The 26,509-nt window shown below is 32.0% G+C and overlaps 3 protein-coding genes and 2 pseudogenes across 3 annotated transcripts; 4 read left to right on the top strand and 1 right to left on the bottom strand.

The window, feature by feature from the left end:
* Positions 1 to 4,090: 4,090 nt before the first annotated feature.
* The window catches only part of LOC120127778, a 31,425-nt pseudogene continuing 9,006 nt past the window's right edge, over positions 4,091 to 26,509 (bottom strand).
* LOC120127655 (scopoletin 8-hydroxylase-like) lies at positions 6,456 to 7,785 on the top strand. The gene is made up of 3 exons (XM_039145517.1): positions 6,456 to 6,955; positions 7,051 to 7,396; positions 7,486 to 7,785. The coding sequence occupies exons 1-3, from the start codon at positions 6,456 to 6,458 to the stop codon at positions 7,729 to 7,731; spliced, it is 1,092 nt and encodes a 363-aa protein (XP_039001448.1). The 3' UTR covers positions 7,732 to 7,785.
* Positions 15,627 to 16,953, top strand: LOC120127653 (annotated as a pseudogene).
* On the top strand, positions 18,146 to 19,517 carry LOC120127654 (scopoletin 8-hydroxylase-like). Its single transcript, XM_039145516.1, has 3 exons — positions 18,146 to 18,699; positions 18,781 to 19,126; positions 19,226 to 19,517. Exons 1-3 carry the CDS (start codon positions 18,200 to 18,202, stop codon positions 19,475 to 19,477), a joined length of 1,098 nt encoding a protein of 365 aa, XP_039001447.1. The 5' UTR covers positions 18,146 to 18,199; the 3' UTR covers positions 19,478 to 19,517.
* LOC120127656 (scopoletin 8-hydroxylase-like) lies at positions 25,099 to 26,381 on the top strand. The gene is made up of 3 exons (XM_039145518.1): positions 25,099 to 25,610; positions 25,700 to 26,045; positions 26,136 to 26,381. Exons 1-3 carry the CDS (start codon positions 25,111 to 25,113, stop codon positions 26,379 to 26,381), a joined length of 1,092 nt encoding a protein of 363 aa, XP_039001449.1. The 5' UTR covers positions 25,099 to 25,110.

Genomic DNA, 26,509 nt, shown 5'->3' with positions numbered 1-26,509 from the left:
CACATAATAGTCAAATTCGCGTTGCGATATTCAAATAAATGTGTAATAAGTGATAACAACTGAACAGATCATAGCAATGTTCAAACTCAAGTTACTAATACATGCCTAACTGAAAATTTTAAAAGTTTACACATAATACAACGTTTGCATTTAAAAATCACCTAAGTTAATAGTCCCAAAAGGTGAAGCCGGTTGTGATTGGGATTTTGATTTTGATTGCAATTTTGATTGCCTCTTTCTTGACACCATATGAGCTTTGGATTTTGATGAGGATCCATATTTTGGTAGAGGAAAAGATGATTGTGATGGCACTGGTGATCCATATGTCAACCTTGTATGACCACTTTCCTTGCACCGACTATATGTCGATCTCTTCTTCTCTTCACCCTTAGACGGTATACGATCGTGACTTTTTGGTCGGCCATGTAGCCTTCTGTCCATGGCTGGTGGCAAAACTGTTTGTAAGTCATCTGGTATGTCACACTTAGAAGGATGTGGAATAGGGTAGATAATCTCGGCATAAGTCTGTCGATATACTTATGTAGTGTAGCAATCCATAGCGTATGCACTTGAATCATATTGGTTTAGATGAAGAGCAACTTTTATAACATGCCCACATGGATAACCAGATGTTTGTCATTTCATACAACTACACGTCTTTGCATTTAGATCGACAAGCCCATTTAAGTTATTATCCAGTACTTCAAACAAAGTGTTTGAACATGGTTCAACTCTCCATGACGTTGACTTCATAACACATTTTGTTATCTTTTTTTCAGTCCATGGTGTAACACGATGTTCCAATGTTCCTATAAATTTAAATAAATAATACTTAGTAAAATATATGATAAGTTACGAATTTAAAGAAATAATACCTGCATGGTTTCTTTTCTTGTAGTACCACTGTTGAATAGAGGCTTGAAAAAACTCCATTAACATAGTAATGGGTAATTTCCGGGAATGACGACTTAGAGCGTTGATTGATTCTGCACTATTAGACATCATGAAACCATATCTTGCTCCAAGTTGATGTACTCTTGACCATCTTTCAAACCCGACATCTTCTAGTGTTTGAGCACACTGAGGCAAAACACATCTTAAACAATTTATATGCTTATTAAAATCCACTTCCCGATAAGCTTTTACAGCATTCCAGTAAGTCCATTTGTGATTTTTTATACCAGCATACCTTGATTTTAGATTTCTATATAAATGAACACCACAAAGTCCATGAAAAGCATCTGGAAAACACCTTCTAACAGCGTTGTCAATTGAGTTTGCTCTATCGGATATGATTGTCAGCTTGCTAATAGGACCTATACAATCCCTAAGATGCCCCATAAACCATGTCCATGAATCAGAGGTTTCAGATTTGCCAACCCCGTAAGCTATTAGCAGTATTCCATTGTTAGCATCCATGGCTACTTCTAATAAGTTTACTCCAAGGTATCGACCTTTTAAATGTGCTCCGTCAACTATAATAATTGGGCGCATGCAAGTAATAAACGAACGAATCTACAAAATCATATACACAAGAAATATAATCATTTAAATGTGAAATGTATGTAACTAACAAAAATGAGTCAACAAAATTATATTGATTTACTAACCGCAGCACCAATGGCGATAAACAGTAACTCAAAGCGTCCATCTCTATCTGTTTTGATATGAGTTACCGACCCATGATTTTTCAGCTTTAAATTGTGACAATAAGCCGGCAGTTGGGCAAACGATGCTTCTGGCGACCCCCTCAACAATTCCAAGGCATAACATTTGGCTCTCCAAGCTTGAGAATATGAGATACTAATCTTGAACCGAGCATTCATGTCAGTCATAATTTCATGTCCCCGATATACCCTGCTATTCAAAAACATTAACTCAGCTAGAAAGCCACCTAACAACTTTTTGTTTGCCTGTCTATGGTGAGGAAAAACTTGGGTTCTTGAACATGTATGTTTATCAATAAAAGTCCTAACTTGAAACATTTCGCAATCTTTTATCCTCTTTGCAATCATACGCCACGTACAATTTTTGTCAATCATACACCTTGTTTCGAAACGATCTTTGCTTGATTTGTTAACTTTTAGTTGATAGCCATCTTCCACACATTTCGTATACAAAGCTATCTTCAAGTCTTCATTTGTATCAAAACAATCATCTTTCTTGATACGAATAATTTTTGTGTAACAATCAACTGCTATTTTTACCAACTCTTCTTCCAGTATCTGAAGTAATTCTGGCATATTCCAGTTATACTCCCGTGGCATTTTCTTCGGGGATTTTTCTTCGGGGATTTCTTTTTCTTCTTTTTTTTCTTCAGGGTTATATGAATTACAGAATGAATGTTCAACATGTTCATTCACATTCGTAACTTCCTCCTCATTATCATCAACAACATCTTCCTCGGCAGTGGCTGTTTCATCATCAAAATTCGGGTATTGATCAATATCAAAATCATTACACGCAGGGTCTATTTCTTCTTCTGAAACATCATCAAAATCCGAGTATTGACCAAGATCAAAGTCCGGGTATTGACCAATATCAAATTTCGAATACCGACTAGTACTCACAATTTTTTCTGTTGTCTCATCATCGTCTAACTGGTTAATACGAAAACTGGAATTTGGTGCTGAAAGTTGATTGGGATTTGGATTAGGGAAAGGTTGTGGGTTTTGAGATTGTGTTTGGTATTAGAAATGTGGTGAAACAAAATTTGCTTGGTGATGAAATTGTGGTGGAATCATTAAATTTTGAGCACCATAAACTGGGGTTGAAAAACTTAGTTGATTACTACCCGCTACTGACCCAACTTCACTACTTCTAGGTTCAACAACATACAATGTAACATCATCTTGCGAAACACTAATGTAAGCAATGAATCGTTCAACATCTTCATTGTCGGTTAACAAATAAACTTTACCTTTTCTATGATAAGATAGCCTAAATCCACTTAAGGGCTCTAAATTCAATTTATTTGCAACACGTAACATTAGAGTTTCATAAGTTAACTTTTTTAATGACAGTTTTAGTTGAAGATTCATGGGTAAAGGCATATATTGTAAAACACCATGAACATTCTCCCATGACCCTCCAAAACACAAATCTATCCAAACATGATCAACATTAGATGATTTCATTATTGTAAATTAATTTACTAAACAAACGAGCTGCGAAACTAAAACCTGTTGTCGGATGGGGAAGGATGTCGTTGGATATAAGAACGGATATCGCCGGAGAGAGTGATAGATAGAGATGGAATGAGTTGCGATTTAGGGATTTAGGTTATGAGTTGCTTCTGCTGCGTAGTTATATACCCAAAACATTTGTGTTGCGAAACTAAAACCTGTTGCGAATTTGAAATTCAGTGTTGCGACAGTCAGAATCGCGTTGCGATAGTCATATTCGCATTGCGATTTACATATTCGCATTGCGATAGTCGGAAAATCGCAACGCGAATTTGGAAAATCACAATGCAATAGTCAGAATCGCGTTGCGAATCTGGAAACTGATTTGCGATACCGGAGATCGCGTTGCGAATTATCGATTGCATTGCGATTTAGTTGGTCATTTTGGCAAATCCAAAAAAAGTTGGTTAAAATCGTATATTATAAGGCATTTTTGGTCACTGAGGTTATTTTCTCTAATATAATTATGGTGTATTTAAATAATAATTATACTTTGTGGATTTTATCACGTTTGATATTATTACAATTTTATCATGGTGTATTTGTGGATTTTTATTCTAATCTAACTTTGAATATTTTTATTATTAGTCAAATCATATATTATTTGATTGATTCTAATATAGTTATTTGAATATATTAACCACAATTATACTGAAACTTTCTTTAAAAGATTTGGAAATAATTAACAAATATTCTATATTTAAAACTATACGAGGGATTGAATTGAAATATATTGATACAATAATAAAAATGTGAATCACAAATACATTACATTACAACATTTCATTAAAAAGAAACTATAGAAAGACGGTAAAACATCTTTTAATTTATTGTCACATAAGAGCATTTTTCTTGTCCAAAAATCAATAGCTGAAATAATAAAGTAGCGCACGTCTTTTTCTTGAAGCAGATCAGTTGATTTTAGCAAACTCGAGCGATTTCTTGCCGTCATGTGCATTCCCAAAAAAGTTGTTCATATAATCTGAAAACACGAATTCTGTGTAACGAGCCACTCCATCTTTCTCCACCACTTGAGGCAATGGTGCAATCTTTTGTGTTGCTTCAGGACTCACGAATATTGGTATTGACACTCGAGATTTTGTGCTTGTGGCGCGCACTCTATGCTCTGCACTTTTGTATCTTCCATTGCTCCATATCTGAATACAGATAAATTAGATCAGAGTGTACACTACAAATGAAGTTTACATAAATATAAAGCGGTTTTGAAAGTTAATATTAATTCGAACCTGTAACATATCACCAACATTGATGACCAAGGCTCCGAGAATAGGAGGAATCTCTACCCATTCTCCCTTCTTTTCCATGTCTACATTTTCAGGAACTCTCACATACAAACCACCAATCCCATCTTGTAATAAGATTGTAAGAGTACCCATATCGGAATGACGTCCCACACCGACTGTGAGTTCAGGATTAGGACATGTTGGATAAAAGTTCATGTTAACCATCTTCTTTCCGATGAATGAGTCATCTAGTTCCACTCCCAGACTTCCCATCAAAGCTTCAAGCAATTTCCTCACCATCTCATGTGACGTCTTCAAATATTGTAGGGCATCATCTCTACACAGAGAATTTCAGTAGTTATATGAATCTCTATTCAAAATGCCAAGGTAGAAAGAAAAGAAAATACAGATCCTATATATTTCAGTACCTGCACTCTACAGGCCATTGTTGCAGAGCTTCGTCATCATTGGTATAAGCCATGCTAATGTAGTCTTTCCATTCCAAAGCTTTCTCCTTCTCGGGCACAAAACTCGTCCCATACTTCACTAATGGGGATGGACTCACTTCCTTACGATACACAGCCTTCCTTTCTGCAGGCAAGCCAAAGAAGTTATGGGCCGTCTGCTTAAGGGAGTCCAGTAATTCTATAGGAACTCCATGGTTGATAACTTGGAAGAATCCAAGAGTCTCAGCAGCTCTAACAATTTGATTCACCACTTCATCATGGTCGGGACCATCAAGCCTGGACAAATCAATGGGTGGAATGTCACATTTGGGGGCATTGTTCTTATCAATTTGCTCGGTGGATGGTTGAATGTAAGCCTGAGGCACTTTTGAAATGCCAGAGTCCACAATTCCTTTGACGCCGTTTCCATCTCGGACGACAAAGTTAAAAAGGGAGGTCTCATTATCAAAACTGGGTGCCACTCGGGTGTAATGTGTTTAAGTAAGCTGTCGGGTATTGCTTTGCTTTTGTATGTGCAGAAAGGGTTGTTTGATATGAAATTGTGTTGTGGATCGACAAAAGAAGAGGGTGGGGGGCTATTTATAGCGCATGAATGGATGACCATCTACTAATAAAAAATGTTTTTCTTCTTGACTTATGATGCCAACGGATTTGAACTTTTCGTCAGGACAATTATTTTACTTTTGAAGAAACTTAGGAATTTATAAATTCAAGGAAGTTGCCACAATCTCCAATTCTGACTGAAAAATTAAGCAAAACATCACAATTGGAAACTAATTATTGCTGAAGCGCAATAACCAATTCATTTGTGAAAATTATTATCTTTTAAGGCCGCTATTGCTGAAGAGAACCCTCCAAAGGATGAAAAGATGGCTATTTCACACTACCACTCCTGCACCAGCCTTCCCCTCAAAGGCACCACATATTTAAAAGTTTTAATTTACCATAATTGAAAATTTAGTTTATAGTTTTGAAATATCCTGTACACATATTTCTAGATTTTGATGCGTTACCGAGTCATGTTCTGTTTCTCCTTTGATGGCCAGGGGCTTGAATTGAACCTTGTCGTTGAAGGATTTGCCATTTACAAAAGTGTAGCAATTTCTTTCTTTGTTTCGTAGAACTAAGGATTGTGATTCATTGGGAAAATCATTACTCTGGTCGTGTTGAGATTTTTCCCTTGGTTCTATTTCCTCTGGTCTTTTTACTAGAAAGATTAATTATTTTTTCGTTAATTGACATTTTGTTTAATTTTTTTGGTCAGAAATGGAGATTGTGGCAACTGGCCTTGAATTCATAATTCCCTAAATTTCTTCAAAGGTAAAACTTGTCATAATCGAACGCCCCCATACCTTCTTTTTCTGAAAAGTTCAAACCATTGCTGTCAACACAAAATTCGTATTTTAATAATTATAATCATCCATCACGCACTATAAAACGCCCCCTCCTTCCTTTTGGTGGATCCACCGTAAAATTTCAAATCAAACAACCCTTTCTGCACATACAAAAGCAAAGCAATTCCCCAACAGCTTTAGTTACTTAAAACATTTTACCCTCAAATGGCACCCAGTTTTGACAATGAGAGCTCCCTCTTTAATTTTGTCGTCCGGGATGGAAACGGCGTCAAAGGAATTGTGGATTCTGGCATTTCAAAGGTACCCCAGGCTTACATTCAGCCACCCGATGAGCAAATTAATAAGAACAAGGCTACCAAATGTGAGATTCCACCCATTGATTTGTCCAGGCTTGATGGTCCTCACCATGATGAAGTGGTGAATCAAATTGTTAGAGCTGCTGAGACTCTTGGATTCTTCCAAGTTATCAACCATGGAGTTCCTGTAGAATTACTCGACTCCCTTAAGCAGACGGCACATAACTTCTTTGGTTTGCCTGCAGAAAGAAAGGCTGTGTATCGTAAGGAAATGAGTCCATCCCTATTAGTGAAGTATGGGACGAGTTTTGTGCCCGAGAAGGAGAAGGCTTTGGAATGGAAAGACTACATTAGCATGGCTTACACCAATGATGACGAAGCTCTGCAACAATGGCCTGTGGAGTGCAGGTAATGAAATATATATGATCTGTATTTTCTTTTCTTCTTCCTTGGCATTTTGAAACCTAATTAATAGAAATATCAATGTTGAAATCTCTTTGAAGGGATGATGCTCTTCAATATTTGAAGACCTCACATGACATGGTGAAGAAATTGCTTGAAGCTTTGATGGGAAGTCTGGGAGTGGAACTAGACGACTCGAAGATCGATGCATTCATAGAAAAGAAGATGGTTAACATGAACTTTTACCCAACATGTCCTAATCCTGAACTCACAGTCGGTGTAGGACGTCATTCCGATATGGGTACTGTTACAATATTATTACAAGATGGGATTGGTGGTTTGTATGTGAGGGTTCTTGAAGACGTTGACATGGAAAAGAAGGGAGAATGGGTAGAGATTCCTCCTATTCCCGGAGCCTTAGTCATCAATGTTGGTGATATGTTACAGGTTCAAATCAATATTAACTTTCAAGAAAACTTCATATTTATGGAAAATTCAGTATACTCTGTTCTAATACATAATTTCTTTCAATTCAGATATGGAGTAATGGAAGGTACAAAAGTGCAGAGCATAGAGTACGCACCACAAGTACAAAATCTCGAGTATCAATACCAATATTCGTAAGTCCCGACGCAACACAAAAGATCGCACCATTGCCTCAAGCGGTGGAGAAAGATGGAATTGCTCGTGACAGAGAATTTGTGTTTGCAGATTATATGAACAGCTTCTTTGGAAATGCACATAAGGGCAAGAAATCTCTTGAGTTTGCAAAAACCAACTGATCTGATTCAAGTAAATTTGTATTTTATTTTGTTTTGCTATTGATTTAAGACATCTATTATGCCCTCTTGGCTTCAATACAAAAGTTTGTAATATAACAATAAATTATGATGATTCTTTGTAACATCACTCATACATTATTTTTTTAATAAACGATTCACAACTTTCTTAATTAGTAGTATAACTCAGTTTTTTTAATCTACAAGTAAAATTATGAGTACAATTAGAATTCTAATTAATATACATATGAATAATTATCACTATAATATTCGATGATTACAATGAACAATTAGATTAATAACTATAATTTATTCAAACATAAACCAAACTAAATCTAAAACTTCTATATTTGATGGTATTTAAATTAAAATAAATTTTGAGAGAACTTTTCTATGGTTTAGGTAGGATAGATATAATATCTTAGACCCAATTCAATCATAAAACAGATTGAAATTATTACTTCTAAAAGTCGAAGTTAAGATAAATTTGATCAGGACATAATTTAGTAAGATAATCATTTTACAAACATTTGCACAAGACATACAATCTCCAATAATTCTAAATCACATGCCAATAATAAATTTACAAGATGAAATGTTGATAAAGTAATATTCTATCTTGTTTTGACAAGAGTATTACACCGTATTAATAAAACTATATTTTAATAAGGGTAAAGTATATTAATGGTCTCCGGTCACAGGGTACTGATTTTTTTAGTCATCGACTGTTAAAAGTTATAAAATGATTTTTTTTACTATAGGGCGTTACTTTGTCGGATCCCTTGTTTATTAAAAGTTACAAAACGATCACTCGACTATTTCATATGTTCTAAATTAATCATTTTTAGTTAAAAAATTGATGACAATCCTAGTTGGATGTTAACATGTTGATTGAGATATGATAAAATCTGATCGCAGAATCTCAAACGACTATCATATCTCAATCAGCATGTTAATGTCAAACTCAGACGACCATCAATTTATTAATGAAAAATGACTAGTTTGGAACATATGAATAGTCGGGTGAGTGACCATTTTGTAACTTTTAATAGTCGAGGCAACAAAACAACATCCTATAGTTGAAAGATCATTTTGTAACTTTTAATAGTTAGGGGACTCAACAAAGCATCGTACTATAGTCGGGGATCATTTGTGTACTTTACCCATTTAATAATTAAGAATTGTGAATACATATTTTCTTATATCTTTAATTTTTTTTATAGAAACTGCTAATTTTATTAAAAATAGAAAATATCCAAATTACAATGAAAGTATACGATGGAAGGAAAGAGATACGGTAGCTTAAGATTGGGATGAAATATTTCTCGCTTTCACTATAATAAACTGTTATTAGACATCTTTGTATTTAAAAAAAATCAATGTAATTAGTATATTATTTTTCACTCAATGTGACCTTTCAATTTAGAAAAAAATTTAATGTGACTTTTTAACCAATGTTTTCCGTCGTTGACTGTTACAGTGCTGACGTGACAGTTCATAGTGGCTAATGACGTGACAATTGACATAGCAAAATGGATTCAATTGATTTTTTTTTGTTTTGTTCAAGGGCCAAATTGATTTTTTTAAAAAGGTTCAAGGATTTGTTTAATTATTTTTAAAAAATAAAAATTATTTAAAATTTAAATATAAAAATATTTAGATATTCAAAAAATTAAATATAAAATATTAAAAATAAAAATTAAATTACTAAAAAAATTGAATATGTAAATTAAAAAAAAATACTAAAACTATTATTAAAAAATTTGAATATATATCATAGTTATAAAATAATAATTTATAAATTATTAAAAAAATTAGAAAATATTTTTTAAAGGATATATTATATATAACATATACATGTAACATATAGGTAGAAAACTCCTAAGAATGTTTCTAAGATAAGAAGTTTCATGGGATTAGCTTATTATTATCGGCGGTTTGTGAAAGGCTTTTCAATGATTGCTGCTCCAATTACTAAGCAATTGATAAAGGATGTGACATTTGTTTGGACATATAAATGTTAGAAAAGTTTTGACAAACTAAAGAAGATATTAACAGAAGCTCCTGTTTTGGTACAATCAGAATCTGGAAAAGATTTTGTAATATATAGTGATGCATCCCATAATGGTTTGGGGTGTGTATTAATGCAAGAAGGGAAGGTGATAGCTTATGCTTCTCGACAACTCAAAACTCATGAAAGAAATTATCCTACTCATGATTTGAAGTTGGCTACAATATTGTTTGCTTTAAAAATTTGGCGTCACTACTTATATGGTGAAAAGTGTTATATTTACACTGATCGCAAAAGTTTGAAATACTTGTTATCTCAAAAGGAGTTTAATTTAAGACAGCGATAGTGGATAGAGTTGATCAAGGATTATGATGTAATCATCGATTATCATATGAGAAAGGATAATGTGATAGCAGAAGCACTTAGCCGAAAAACATTCTTTGGCTTGAGAGCTTTGAATGCACAATTAAATTTGCAGGAAGATGGTGCATTAGTGACAAAACTTGAAATTAAGCCTACTTTGATAAGTCAAATTAAGGAGTTGCAAGCAAAAGATGAAAAATGTTTGGAAATAAAGAAACAAGTTGAGCATGGTGAATCTAAAGACTTTGAAATAAGGTCAGATGGATGCCTATATTACAAGGGACGTGTGTATATTCCAAATGATAAGGAATTAAAGAAGGAAACACTTTCAGAAGCATATTATAGTCCTTTGGCTATGCACCCTGGAGGCAACAAAACGTATTAAGATTTGAAAAGTCAATTTTGGTGGCCTGGTATGAAACGAGTTATTACTGAGTTTGTTAATAAATGTTTAACTTGCCAACAAGTAAAGGCGGAATATCAAGTACCATAAGGATGACTCCAACCAATTTCACTTCCGCAATTGAAGTGGGAAAATGTTATTATGGATGTTGTAAAAGATTTACAACTAAAACCAAGTAAAAAGGATTCAATCTAGGTGATTGTAGATAGATTGACTAAATCGACACATTTTGTACCAGTTTGAACTAACTACTCCTCGAATAAGTTAACATAGTTATATATTAAGGAAATTGTCAGACTACATGGTGTTCCTGCATCCATTATGTCTGATAGAGATCCAAGGTTCACTTCAAGTTTTTGGAGTGCATTACATGAAGAATTGGGAACTCGATTACACTTTAGTAATGCTTTCTATCCTCAAACAGATGGACAATCGGAAAGAACTATCCAAATATTATAAGATATGTTTAGGGCTTATATTATGGAATTTGCAGGCTCGTGAGAAAATTATCTTTCATTAGTTGAGTTCCCCTATAACAATAGTTACCAATCAAGTTTAAAGATGGCACCCTACGATGTATTATATGGAAGAAAATGTCGAACACCATTAAATTGATTCGAACTAGAGGATCGAAAAATCATTAGACCAGATTTTGTTCAAGAAGTAGATGACAATGTAAAGATAATTCAAGATAATCTTAAAGCAGACTTTGACAGACAAAAGTCGTACTCAGATCTTAAAAGGATATATATTAAGTTCAAAGTTGGAGACAAAGTATTTTTAAAGGTTTCACCTTGCAAACTTAGTCCAAGATTCACTGATCATTATGAAATTTTGAAAAGAGATTATCCAGTGGCATATCAACTAGAATTATTGCCGGAAATGAGTAAGATTCATGATGTGTTTCATGTGTTAATGCTCCGAAAATATCGATCAGATCCTTCACATATCATTACACTAGAAGAAATTGAAATCCAACTGGACTTGTCATACGAGGAAGAACCCGTAAGGATCTTAGCTCATGGAGAAAAGTAGTTAAGGAAAAAAAATATTCCTCTAGTTAAAGTTTTGTGGAGGAACCTCAAGGTGGAAGAAACTGGGAAACAGAGCAGACAATGAAAGAGCAATATCTGCATCTATTTTGAACTAGGTACGTCTAAAAATTCGAGGATGAATTTTTCTTAAGGGGAAGAATTGTAATACCCCAAAAATATAGTTAGTAACCAAAATGAATAAATTGAAAGTTTGGTGGCTAAAGTAAAAACTTGAGAAAGTTGAGAGACCAAAGTGTAATTTAAAAAAATTATGTAACCTAGTCCCGTAAATGGATAGTTTACCCTCAAGAATGATGTTTTCGTGGGTTTCAGATTTTTCGTACGGAATTTGTGTCAAAAGCTATAAAGTGTAAAAGTTCGAGGAAAATTAGATAATCATATCGAATAAAAAATTCAGGAAATTTTTTTAGATGATAAAACAAGGGGAAAATGTCTTTTACATACTTTAAAATGATAAGATTTAACATGGATTTAAGTTGATTTCCATGTTAAATCTTAGCCATTAGATTAAAAAAGACAAGATTGTAATTTTGGAACTTTACAAGGGTAAAGTTGTAAACTACTAACTTCATGGATTAATTTCAACCCTTGGATGATAAATTTGAATGTGACATGATTATGATCATTAGATTTTAAGGTCATAATAGTCATTTTGGACTAAAATGAATTTTAAATTCATTTAGATTATAAAATACAAAAAAAGATTAAAAAACATAAAAAAAATATTCAAGAGTGTTCTTGAATTTCTGCTGCTGTCGTGAGTTATAACAAAGATATAGGTAAACTTTTTATTTTGATTTTTAAGTATTTTGAGTTAGATTTAAGGTTAAGACATGAAATCTAATTTTGTTCTCCATTGAATTCTCTTTCATTTGGTACCATTTGTTCATGTTGTTCATCTTTATAACCCTAAATTTATGAATATTGTGGATGAAGGAGATGATGAAATTTGAGGTTTTAAAGCTTGAAAAATGATGATATACGTGTCATGATGTTGATTTCATGTTCCAAGTAATGAAAAATCCATTAGTATTCCTTTAGGGATCTATTTGGAAAAGATGAAAAGTTAAGGGGTTGATGTTTTGAATTGATTTTATGTTAGATGTGATGAGAATATTATGTTTTATATCTTAGCATGTTTATTCAAGCTTGAAATTAGGAAGAATGGTTGAATCCTAATAGTGACCAAAATGACACTTTAGGAAAAGTTTGGGAATTATATTCAAAGTTTGAATTTGATGAAGGTTATGGTATAAAATTACAATACATGTTTAAATTTGTTGTTTGGATCTTGAAAACACCTTGGAAGGTGATGGATTATATTAGGACATATGAGTTTCTTAAGGGAAATTTTATAGGAAAATTCAAGTGACTTATTTATGATATTTGTTATCTTTCAAGTATTAATTTGATATTAAATTATTGGATTTAGACTTGAAATGTAAAATTTTTATGATTAGTCCTTAAAGACTAAAAGAGAAAAGTAAGGGTTTAAGGTGAAATTGTGATTTTAAAGACGAATTCAAGTAAGTTAAAAGGTGGAAAAGAAGTATAGGAAACATTGTAATTACAATGTTGTATTGGAATGAATATTATGAATTTTTCCTACACTATATGCACATGGGTTAGATGGATTCTACCATGTGCTTTTGATTATTTGTGTTATAGGTTTGATGTATTTATAGACATCAATAAAAAAGGGGACCTAACTAGCAACAAAGGAAAGGAAAAAGATCGAGCTTAAAGTTTAGTGAGGCTTATATTTTGACTTGTATAAAAGTGTCAAGGTGAGTGCAATGCATACATAACATGATACATGAATGTTTTATACATCATTAGGAAGACTTGCGATTAGTCTACCTTATTTATATTAACATGATATTTATGTCATTAATCATATATTTTACATGTTTTAAATATGTCAAAAGTTAATATAAAATGCATTGATCTTTAGTTTATTTATGATGTTATATAATGAATGTTATTTCAGGTATGAACTGCCCAATTTTGAATTATGTTGATATACAATGTTATGATTGAAATAAATATAGATGGTATAGTTGGTATGTCATAGAGTCCAACAACAGGTTGCATATTTGATTTAGTACTATAGTGTATATAAATGACACTTAGGGTGTGTTTGGTTGAGGGAATGTGAGATTCACATGGGAATGGAATCCATATTCCCCCGTTTAGTTGGTCGGGAATGTCATTCCCGGTAATCTTATATTACCAATAGTGGATTTTTTGGGATATATTACCGGGAATGTCATTACCTCACTTTCTTTAGGTATTATTGGATTACCGACGTTTTGGACTAAAATGCCCTTAATTTTTTTTTCTTTCAAAAATATCCTTATTCTATCATTGAATAATAAAAATTCTACGAAGGTTAACATACAAATTTATCCTTAAACTATTTTAGATTTACAAAAAAAATCTATAATTAAAATTTTATATGAAGTTCAGGGGTTAAAATAAAAGTTTAGCTTTTCATTAAACCTTTTTATATTTTCAATTTTGTAAAAAAATTATATAAATTTTATGAATTTAAATTTTTTAAAGAAAATATATAAATATTTTCTAACTTGTTAAAAAAACAAATATATAATAAGGATAATTTGGTCAAATATACATTTCAATAATCTTTTATTCTTTTAACCAAACACGATAATCTTACATTCCTGCTAAACCAATCAAACACAAAATACAACATTCCCGATAATCCTATTCCCTGATAATCTTTTATTCCCATTGGTAATCTTACATTCCGTGAACCAAACGTACCCTTAGTGCATATGGTGGGCACGACCTTATGTGTATTAGCACTTCGGTGCATATTTGACTTGTGTACCTAGGGTTCTCATAGGCATATACTTGGGGTATGGTTTATTGGTTAATAAATGATAAACAATTGAATAAGCTTTGGAGCTTTGAAATAAATGGCAATTATATTAGTAAGAAATTTTATATGGGGTTTATATCATGTTAATAAATGGTAACATGACTGAAATACAAATCATAATACATTGAGTATTGTTATTTATTTATTTATTTATATTTATGTGTTGTATTGCATTGACTATTACTATGATTGCCTCACTAAGTGTATACTTAGCGTGTGATGATTCTCACGCGTAAATAAAAAGCAAAAATCAAAGTAAGGAGTATTCGACATTGTACCTATCGAGGAGTATATCTTTAGTATCAGTAATGACATCTTTCTGATGTATTTTGATTTTCTAGTTGGTATGTATATAAGTGTTAATGGTATTTTGGTATAAACTATGCTTAAAACAGGTTTGTAATGATTTACCTGATAGTAGTTTAATGAATAGTATATAGATTATGATAGTTATAAAAAAATGGATTGCATGTTAACTATACGGTAAAAAGAATTAGAATTAAACCGGTATTAAGATAAATTTTAGTTTAAGTAAAATACAAACAATTTTATTTGTTATATGTTATAATTATGAACTGTTAAGTTACTGCTTGAAAACGAAATTAGTTTGGTGGAAAAAAAAGTATGAATTGATGTATAAATTAATAAATGATTTAAATTTGAATGCTAGAAAATTAATTTGTGACAGTCTGATTCGTATTTTAGAATTAAATACGGATAAGGGTGTTACATATATTTTCCTTATTTCAGAGTTCCCATTATAGCACTTCCCGAGTTATTGGTAGCTTAAAATCTGAATGAAATATTTGTGGCTTTCAGTAAAATAAACCTATTTTTTCCTTTGGATATCGTCAATGTTGCCACTAATAATATTATATATCTTAATTTACAACAGGTAGGTTTTAAAATGATAAATCTTAAAAGTATATATGTTTTTTAGTTCAATATGTACTGTATAAATTACAACATTAATATGTAAAATTATAGTTGGCAATCTGAAACACCAAGTAATATCATTCATGTACAAACTGTTCTTTTCTGCCGAACGAAGCGACATTCAATTGAAAATGCTATAAATATCTACTTTGGCTATTCTTTTCATCATCCAAAACCAAAATTATACAGCAGATTAAGATTTTGAAGGAGAAGAAGACGAAGACGATGGAAGTTCGTGTTAGTTCAAGGGAAACGATTCGGCCCGATTCCAATGAAGCTCATCTTCAAAAGCCATTCAATATCTCATTTCTAGACCAGCTCATTCCTCCAGTTTACGTTCCCGGCATCTTATTCTTCAATGGTTCAACTGCTGATACCACACAAATCTCGTCCCTCTTGAAAAAATCACTTTCGAAAACCTTGAATCAATTTTACCCTTTATCTGGTCGAACAATACACAACCTTTGCATCGATTATTACGAGGAGGGAGTGCCGTTCATTGAAGCGCGCGTAAACGGTTGCTTGTCTGATTATCTCGAAGCCGTCGAACTTGAAAGGCTAAATCAGTTGCTTCCCTTGGAACCCTTTCGCCACCTCTCGGGCTTACACCCCCTACTAGCCGTTCAATTCAATGTCTTTGATTGTGGCGGGATAGCTCTAGCACTGTGTTGTTCCCACAAGATGGTTGATTCGTCGACGGTATCCGCTTTTCTTAAGAGTTGGTCAGCTTTTGCTCGGGGTACTAACGGCGAAATCCCTCGTCTCCATTTGTTAGAGGCATCATCACGATTTTTCCCCACCAGGGATTGGATTTCACCAGATACCCTGTCTTCCTTGAAACGAGTTTGGTTCAAAGAAGGAAAGTACAAGACGAGGAGTTTCGTGTTTGATGCGAATGCAGTGAAGACGCTAATGTTTAAAGCCAAAACCAAAAATCTGGAGCATCCTTCTCGAGCAGAAACACTGACAGCATTCATATGGAAACATGCCATGTTGGCATCGAGATCGACATCTGGAATTGTAAAGCCGTCTGTGATAATCCAAGCAGTGAATATGAGACGAAAAATGAAGCAGCCGTTACCGGATTATTCCATTGGGAATCTATTTTGGTTCGCAACCACCACGTATAATAACTCTGCTGATAAAGACACAGAGCTACATGAATTGGCATATATAGCGACACAATCAGTGGAGAATTTCGACACAGAAGGTCTGCAAGGCGATGAAGGGTTTAAAGTCATAAGTGAACAAATAAAGCAGTTATCAGAAGTATCCTCGAATGAAAATGTAGACTTGTATGGTTTCTCTAGCTGGTTGAATTCTGCGATGCATCAAGTTGATTTTGGATGGGGAATGCCCAGCTGGCTGGGAATCCCAGGGCTCGTTGCTCCTGCACTTAATAATTTCACTTTTCGAAAAAGAGGTAGGAAATGACAAGGCCATCGAAGCATGGGTTACTTTAGACGAAAAATGCTTGGATATGCTACAACATGACCATGAGTTTCTTGCATTTGCCTCCCCAAACCCTAACGGCAATCAAGTTAAGATTTAACCATGGGTAGCTGTTCTTTGCATGGTTTTCATGTGCTGCTCTCTTGCAAGCTGAAAAATCTCCTCTTCTGATTTGGCTTCAGCGGTATGTGTGGTGATCTGTTACTTATGTCTACAATTATATCATGTTCACGTTAGGGGTAAAGATTGAGTTTGAATGAATAAAGTTATGTTTATGTTTGTTTTTTTATTCTTGGAAAAATTTATGTTCCGTTTGTATTTATTTAAATAATTATGACTACGGATAGCTGTTCTTTGCATGGTTTTATTGTGATGATAAAGATTAACTAAATAATAGAATCAAACAAAACAACACTATATTTTTTGGGAGAAGATAACTTCATTAATATTAATATAACTTTTGATCTTTCAATACAATCGAGACGACAATAAAACAACAGTTTTCAATATAAGGCTCTGAGTGCAACTTTAGCCTCTATTGCTTAACTGCATAATTCATGCAGTAAGCCTCCGCACAAAAATGAGATCAGTTTATTATTAAAAAATATTTCAAGAATTAATTTTCAAACAACCTTAATTAAAAAAATTAGATGAAGACGTCCAAATCATTATCAGATACACAAAGAAAGGAAAGAAAAAAAAAACAATTAAAAACATGATTAAAATGTATTTCAAGAATTATTTTTCAGACAACCATAATTAAAAAATAACATTTAAAAGTACAAATCATGATCAGATATGGAGAAAATAAAGGGGGAAAAAACAATTCAAATTATAAATTCAACTCTTTACGTTTTCAAAATATGACTTTTTACGATATTACCTCATTGGCATCCCTTGTATATATATGTCATCAAAATTATTTATTAATATATTTATCTTTTTGTTACGTTTGGAACTTTGGATACATAGGTATTTAAAATAAGAAAAAATAATTATTGCATAAAATTTTAAATAATCTATTAAAAAGAATTAATATAATAAAATATAATATTTTAGATTTAAAATAAAGAGAGCGAAACTCGTTTAGATTAATGTATTAACAATTTCTTAGATTGTATCTTAAATTTCTTCAAAAGAAAAATAATTTTCAAAACTTAAACGCCAGAATTTTCGTCTTGCTGAAAAGTCGAACCGTATGCATCATAGAAGTCGGCAGAAAATTAAAAATCCCATTACTCGTAGTCATCCGTACAAGATACATGCACTAGTACAAATAGCCCCCTTGCCTGGTTCACGCCACCACCACAAAATTTTCATTTCAATCAAACCCTCAGCGCATACAAATGGCTCCAAGTTTCGATAATGAGAACTCCCTCTTTAACTTTGCCGTCCGAGATGGAAATGGTGTCAAAGGAATAGTGGACTCCGGCATATCAACCGTGCCGCCGGCTTATATTCAACCTCCAGCCGAGCAAATTGATAAGAACAATGCAAGCATATGTGACATACCACCCATTGATTTGTCAAAGCTTGATGGTCCTGACCATGATGAAGTGGTGAACCAAATTGTTAGAGCTGCTGAGACTCTTGGATTCTTCCAAGTTATCAATCATGGAGTTCCGGTAGAATTACTCGAGTCACTTAAGCAGACCGCGCATAACTTCTTCGGTTTGCCGGCCCAAAGAAAGGCTGTTTATCGCAGAGAAGTGAGTCCATCTCTATTGGTGAATTACGGAACGAGTTTTTTACCTGAGAAAGAAAGAGCATTGGAATGGAAAGACTACATTAGCATGTCTTACACCAATGATGATGAAGCTATTCAGCAGTGGCCTGTAGAGTGCAGGTAATGAAATAAATTCCGTTCTTTCATTACAAAACCTAATCTATAGAGATTCATATAATAATATCGATATCCTCTTCGTAGGGATGATGCCCTTCAATACTTGAAGACATCACATGAGCTGGTGAGGAAATTGATTCAAGCTTTGTTGGGAAATCTAGGAGTGAAACTAGATGAATCAAATATCGACACATTCATCCAAAAGAAGACAGTTAATATGAACTTTTATCCGACATGTCCTAATCCTGAACTCACAGTCGGTGTAGGACGTCATTCCGATATCGGTACTCTAACAGTCTTATTACAAGATGGGATTGGTGGTTTGTATGTAAAAGTTCCTGAAGAAGTAGACACCGAAAAGAAAGGAGAATGGGTAGAGATTCCTCCTACTCCGGGTGCCCTAGTCATCAATATCGGTGATACCTTGCAGGTTCAAGTTAAAGCTTGCTTTATCACTTATTTCATATTTACGAAAAAAATAATTATACCATATCATTATATACCTCCAAATTATTGTTTTCTTATTCAGATATTAAGTAACGGAAGGTACAAAAGTGCAGAGCATAGAGTCCGCACAACAAGCACAAAATCAAGGGTGTCAATTCCACTATTTGCAGGGCCAGAACCAACACAAAAGGTTGCACCATTGCCTCAATTGGTGAAGAAAGATGGAGTGGCTCACTACAGAGAATTTGTGATGTTAGATTACATCAAAAGCTTTTTTGGAAACCCCCATGACGGTAAGAGATCTCTTGATTTTGTAAAAACCAACTCCGCGTGAAGAATACATCTGTTGTAGCCTCTGGCTTTAGCACAAATGCTTCTATATGACAATAAATTGAAAGATTGTATCATAGTGTAATCTTTACCCCATCTCTTCTTTCTATATTTCCCTTATGAATAAAAGGTTATAACTGAGGTTTACAATTTGTTTAATAAACATTTCATGATTTTATATTTTTTGTGTTTATTTTACAAATTATATTCAAATAGTGAATCCGTGTTTATTATTTGAAAATACAATTTACTTTAGTAAGTGTTAACTTTGAATGTTTAATTGAATTTCATATAATACGTCCCACGTGAAAGATGAAGATTAGTTTCTCAAGGTGTATGGGTTGATTGTTGACTCTATATATATATATATATAAAGATGTAGAGAGAAAAACTTGTTATTTAATGACATATTATGTTTACATGGCCAAAGTTTAAAGGAACTGTATGCATATTGTAAGACTTAATTGATTTTGAAAATATTATCATAAGTTGAAATTTGATGAGGAATTCTACTAGACGAGGTGGGTTTTGTTGAAGGATATATGTGTGTGTATTATATATGAAGATTTATTTAATTTGAAATTTATATTACCAAAATCATATGTTAATAATTTAATGGATTAATGTTACCAATTACATTACTAATGAAACTAGATCTCACAGCATAGGGTTAGAAAATTATCATATTGTTAGCATAGGGTTGAGATTTATTAAAAGCTGCTTTTTGTATTAATCCAAATACCAAAGCATATTAACAAATATCTAAGCGTTAATTTATCCATAGATAATAGTCAAACATATACACTTTGAAAAGTTAGTATCTATATTCAGATGGACCGACTACAATCGGAATTTGATTAAATATTTAAAGTCAAAATATAAGACATCAAATTACAATTGAGTGTACTAAGTGGGGTTGGTTCAAGTGATATATAGCTCGATATTGCTTAAGCAAGGTCTTGAGTTTGAGTCCTTATGTATGTAAAAAAATCCTTTTTAGGAGACTCGCCCACCAAAACTATGTGTGCGACCCAAGTTGTTCCAGATTAGTCAAGGCTAAATCTTAAAACCGAGAGGACAAAAAAAATGCAATTGAGTGTGATTCATTACTTATAAATAACCAATATTTAAGGTGATAGATAAAAATAGGATAAACTAGATACTATTAAATGTTAATGTTTTTATTAATTTTATTATTAAATGTTAAATTAATGTGATTGTAGTTTTAAATTTTAATTTTATCTTCAATTATAGTATTAGATTGTCATCTCGAAAATGACACAATAGCATGGATGCTAATTTCGTCAATGTGATAAATTGACAAAAATAATTGAGGAGCAACACTTATTTTTATCATTAAGGCCACTTAATGAGTTCATGATGTTGTTTTAAACTATATAAATTATTTAACTTTTGAATCGGTTTTGTCACTAGACTTTAAAACACTTCAATTTTAGGCACTAAATTTTTTGTTTATCGTTGACGATCAATCACCGCCCATCACATGTTGTCATTCATGGTAACATTAATATGAAAATATATGTATTTTACTTTAATAAAAATCTATTAAAAATTCGACATACTAATTCTTGGATCTCCTTCACCAATGAATATACATATGATATTGTAATACCTAAATTTTGTCTGGTCTATTTTTTCAAACCCGAAACATTTTTTTTAGAAATGATTTTGAAGCGCAATACATCAGCCAACTTGCAACGATTTTTTTGACAAGATCTAGACATTTTTAAGGTATGATATCTTCTTAAAACTGAATCATCTTTCACTTAGTTTTCTAATGCATTTTGAAATCAATCGGACATCAGAAACTCAAGATATGCTTATTTTAGCGAAGACATCGCGTGCAGAAAATTAGATACGGGCCCAATACGGAGATTTTAATTTATTACAAAATTTCTATTATTTTATTGAATATTTGTAATTAAATTCAGTTTTAGACTTTCCATAATTTATTTAGGGTAATTTAGGGCTTTCTTATTATTTTAGAAATACTTTTCTTTTAATTAGTATATCTAGTATTAATAGATGTTAGTTTTTTGCTTTTAGGGTTTTTAGGAGCCTATAAATAGACCTTATTTTTCCATAGTTTTTTAATTCATTGTTATTTTTTTTATTATTATTATCTTTATTGTTTCGGTCAACTTTGTCATTTTTTTCCTAAAAAATTATGTCGTATGAGATAAAACTGATGAATAAGGAAAAGACTTTTGAATAGATTTTTCTAAATCTAACATTCTTTGAGGTTTCTCAGTGAAAATCGATGATTTTCTTTTTTATATTTGTTTATTACTTTTGAGTTTATTGCTTCGGCCTTGATTTTGTTTGAAAATTCAATCGAATGAGAGAACCAATGAATAAAGAAAAGACTTTCAATTAGATTTTCATAAATCAAGCATTCCTTGATCGTTAGGTGATTTAATTTTGGTCTGAAATTGATTTGGAATAAAGGATTACCTCTCACATAAATTACTATGAAAAGTTTACCTCTCAATTTATGCAAATTATCATCTATGACTTGTACATTAATATAAAATCAAAATAAACAAAACAACAATCTTGGTCAACAAGATTGCAAGGAAAGTGACAGATTTAACCCGCAATTTCTTAGAGGAACAAAATTGTCAGTCATTGCACTGTTCAAACCCATTGCCATCAAAGAAGAAGAAGGAAAAAAAAAACCGAGTAACGCGTCAAAAAGTTGAAAAAGAAAACTTATATTAATTTAAACATCGTTTATATATATATTCCGTTCAAAAGTTTAGAAAACATTAGGACTCTTATGACATGACGAAGCTTTTTCGATCGAAGTTCGTCTTGAATTTAGCACGTAACTTTTATGATATTAAACGATATAAAAATTAAGCTAAATAATCTACTTATTATTTCATTTATTCTTATATTTTTATTCTAATAATTTAACTATTGTGTGATGATGATGATGATATAATATGATTAAATATAAAATTTGATGATATTATAAAAAATATTTTATTGACTTAACAGAAAAAAAAATCAAATTTGTGACTGGATAATAATAATTAATCGAAACTTCTTTGATAGACAACTTTTGTCCCATAGAACAATTTGTTTGTCGTAGATTTGTCCATGATCGTGTGTTGAGATTTTTCGCAAGAAGACGATTGGAATCATAAGTAAATGTCTTGAACTGGCAATAATGGGAACAAAAAGGAAATGTGTTCAACGCATTACATTTTTCAATTCTGTAATCTCCGATGAAATTGTATTGTTGGTGTTCTTTGGACAACTCCATAGTTATCACGTTACTTCACTTTAAACTTCTTCAAATAACAAGAAATTTAAAGGACAATATATTTTTATATATTCGTATATAAATATGAACAAAATAAGCTTTTTAATATATTAATTTTTCATAAAAATAATGTTTCATATTCATATTCAATCCATGCACTATTTATTTTGAACCTTGAATCATATATATATATGAAATAAGATTCACTTATACAGAATATTTAAAATTATTAAATAAGTAAAAATAGACGGTTGAGATTAGCAATAAAAAATAAAAAAATAAACAAAATAATATGATGAGATAATTTCAACCATATATATATATACACACAATAATTTATTTGTTTTAATAGCCGATGAAGCCTCGTGGAATTTTGATGAAGGATATCTAACGCCATTCTTGTCTTGAAATTTTAATTCAACCATCTTGTGTTTTGTGAATTAATTCAACCAATATACGTATATATATTTTTGAAATTTAATGAATGAATTATTTATTGAACAAGTACGTTGTAATTACATAAAATTGATCTGCTGAAAGTGTACGTTCAAAATAAATAATTTTATAGCCACATGAAGAGGTCTTCTTCACCTGTATTGGCTGCTGCTGTCTGCAAAGAATTTATAACAATAAATCGTCTTGTTGATATTAGTACCTGGGACATTAAATTGCATAATAATATTATTTTTAATATTATAGCATTTAATAATAATTTATTTTGTTGTTACATATAAATTTTAAAATTTATAATAATAAATCTTACGATTAATACACTAACAACTAAAGTCAACAATGATATTTAAGGGTTATTAAAAATATTTTAATTTTATACAACGACATTTAGGGTCTGTTTGTTTGCCTGTAATTGGTTTTCTGGAAAATGAATTACTAGAATTTGAATTCTGGAAAATGAATTACATTTCTGGAAAACGTTTTATGATGTTTGGAAGATGTTATTTAAACATTTTTTCCACTAGTTGAAGAGTTTTTTAAAAATTATTTATTACAAATATTAAATATAATAAATAATATTATTTCTCATAAAACTTAATATTATTATTTTAAAATATTAAAATAATTTATTTATTATTAAATATATTTTTTTATAATTTTATTAATAAAAATATTAATATTGGTATATTTTAGTGAAATAAAATATTATAAATTATATTAATTATTTATTAAAGTAATAGTGTTATATTATATTTTAAAAATATTAATTAGTATATTTTAAATATCTTTACTAAAATATTATTTAAATATATAAATAATATTATTCATTATTATATAAAAAAATTTATTATATATTATTAAAATAAAAAATATAATATCTTATATTATTATAATATAATTTATTATATTATTAAACTAAAAAATAATTATATTATATATATATTAATAAATATATTTTAAATATTTTAATAATTAATATTTTGATGAAAATAATATTAAAATATTTTATTAATATTAAATTCATAAAATAAAATTATTTTGAGTATTTTTACTTTGAAGTGAAAAGTTCGAAAAATGACTTACGGAAAATGAATCCGTAAGTCATTTTACAGAAAACACAAAGGAAATTCTGTTACTAGGGAAATGAATTACGTTCCGGAAAACGAATTACGTGAAACAAACACGGGAAAACATTTTCCGGAAAACGAATTACGTGAAACAAACACGGGAAAACATTTTCCGGAAAACGAATTACATGAAACAAACACGGAATTTCGGGGAAAACCAATTCCGTAATTGGTTTTACGGCAAACAAACACACCCTTAATCTCATTATAATATTACACAACAACATGAAATATCATCACGAAAAAAAATATTTTTCTTGAAACATAAACTACAGCCACTGCATACCCCTAGAAACAAATCAATTTATGCCTAATATCTGTATTCAAATTTAAGCATATTTAAATCTACATATATATATAAATAATATAAAGTATTATAAAGCCGAGAAATTAGATTTATTATACCATTATTCTAGAAAGACTAATTAGATTTTTTGGTTTCCATTTTGGCATTTTGCATAAACTTTTGGTCAGAAATGGAGATTGTGGAAACTTGTCTTGAATTCATACATCAAAACAGATTCTTCGAACGAAAAAATTGTCATATTCGAACGCCCCCATACCTTCTTCAGCTGAAAAGTTCAAACCATTTACCGTCAACACAAATGCATATTTTAATAATTTTAATCAACCCTCCATGCACTATAAATAGCCCCCTCCTTCCGTTTGGAGGATCCACCATAAAATTTCATATCAAACAACCCTTTCTGCACATACAAAAGCAAAGCAAGACTCCAACAGCTTACTTAAATATTTCACACCCAAATGGCACCCAGTTTTGATAATGAGACCTCCCTCTTTAACTTTGTCGTCCGGGATGGAAACGGCGTCAAAGGAATTGTGGACTCTGGCATTTCAAAGGTGCCTCAGGCTTACATTCAACCATCCGCCGAGCAAATTGATAAGAACAATGCCACCAAATGTGACATTCCACCCATTGATTTGTCCAGGCTTGATGGTCCCGACCATGATGAAGTGGTGAATCAAATTGTTAGGGCTGCTGAGACTCTTGGATTCTTCCAAGTTATCAACCATGGAGTTCCTGTAGAGTTACTCGAGTCCCTTAAGCAGACGGCCCATAACTTCTTTGGCTTGCCTGCAGAAAGGAAGGCTGTGTATCGTAAGGAAGTGAGTCCATCCCCGTTAGTCAAGTACGGGACCAGTTTTGTTCCCGAGAAGGAGAAAGCTTTGGAATGGAAAGATTACATTAGCATGGCTTACACCAATGATGACGAAGCTCTGCAACAATGGCCTGTAGAGTGCAGGTACTGAAATATATAGGATCTGCATTTTCTTTTCTTTCTTCCTTGGCATTTTGAATAGAGATTCATATAACTACTGAAATTATGTGTAGAGATGATGCCCTACAATATTTGAAGACGTCACATGAGATGGTGAGGAAATTGCTTGATGCTTTAATGGGAAATTTAGGAGTGGAACTAGACGACTCGAAGATCAATGCATTCATCGGAAAGAAGATGGTTAACATGAACTTTTATCCAACATGTCCTAATCCTGAACTCACAGTCGGTGTAGGACGCCATTCTGATATGGGTACTCTTACAATCTTATTACAAGATGGAATTGGTGGTTTGTATGTGAGAGTTCCTGAAGACGTTGACATGGAAACGAGGGGACAATGGGTAGAGATTCCTCCAGTTCCCGGAGCCTTAGTCATCAATGTTGGTGATATGTTACAGGTTCGAATTAATATTAAGACCGCTTTATATTTATGGAAACTTCATGAGTAGTGTACATTGTGATCTAATACATAATTTATTTATATTCAGATATGGAGTAATGGAAGATACAAAAGTGCAGAGCATAGAGTGCGCACCACAAGCACAAAATCTCGAGTGTCAATACCAATATTCGTGAGCCCACAAGCAACACAAAAGATTGCACCATTGCCTCAGGCGGTGGAGAAAGACGGAGTGGCTCGTTACACAGAATTTGTATTTTCAGATTATATGAACAACTTTTTCGGGAATGCACATGACGGCAAGAAATCTCTCGAGTTTGCAAAAACCAACTGATGTGCTTCAAGTAGAAGATATATTCTGTTCTATTCAAGATGCTATTGGTTTTAGCATATTTGTTTTATATTTTATTTTCAAATTAACAATAAAAATGATGATGATTTAGGATATTCCAGACGATTTTT

This window comes from Hibiscus syriacus, unplaced genomic scaffold, assembly GCF_006381635.1.
Source record: "Hibiscus syriacus cultivar Baekdansim isolate YM2019G1 unplaced genomic scaffold, ASM638163v2 tig00110472_pilon, whole genome shotgun sequence".
NCBI lineage: Eukaryota > Viridiplantae > Streptophyta > Magnoliopsida > Malvales > Malvaceae > Hibiscus > Hibiscus syriacus.
This window is presented reverse-complemented; position numbering and strand designations above follow the sequence as displayed.

Bases quoted from the DNA above. Each gene is read 5' to 3' on its own strand.
- LOC120127655 (XM_039145517.1), top strand. From the start codon at position 6,456: ATGGCACCCAGTTTTGACAATGAGAGCTCCCTCTTTAATTTTGTCGTC. The intron at 6,956-7,050 runs GTAATGAAATAT...ATCTCTTTGAAG, and splicing joins CAATGGCCTGTGGAGTGCAG to GGATGATGCTCTTCAATATT. The intron at 7,397-7,485 runs GTTCAAATCAAT...CTTTCAATTCAG, and splicing joins ATGTTGGTGATATGTTACAG to ATATGGAGTAATGGAAGGTA.
- LOC120127654 (XM_039145516.1), top strand. From the start codon at position 18,200: ATGGCTCCAAGTTTCGATAATGAGAACTCCCTCTTTAACTTTGCCGTC. The intron at 18,700-18,780 runs GTAATGAAATAA...TCCTCTTCGTAG, and splicing joins CAGTGGCCTGTAGAGTGCAG to GGATGATGCCCTTCAATACT. The intron at 19,127-19,225 runs GTTCAAGTTAAA...TTTCTTATTCAG, and splicing joins ATATCGGTGATACCTTGCAG to ATATTAAGTAACGGAAGGTA.
- LOC120127656 (XM_039145518.1), top strand. From the start codon at position 25,111: ATGGCACCCAGTTTTGATAATGAGACCTCCCTCTTTAACTTTGTCGTC. The intron at 25,611-25,699 runs GTACTGAAATAT...AATTATGTGTAG, and splicing joins CAATGGCCTGTAGAGTGCAG to AGATGATGCCCTACAATATT. The intron at 26,046-26,135 runs GTTCGAATTAAT...ATTTATATTCAG, and splicing joins ATGTTGGTGATATGTTACAG to ATATGGAGTAATGGAAGATA.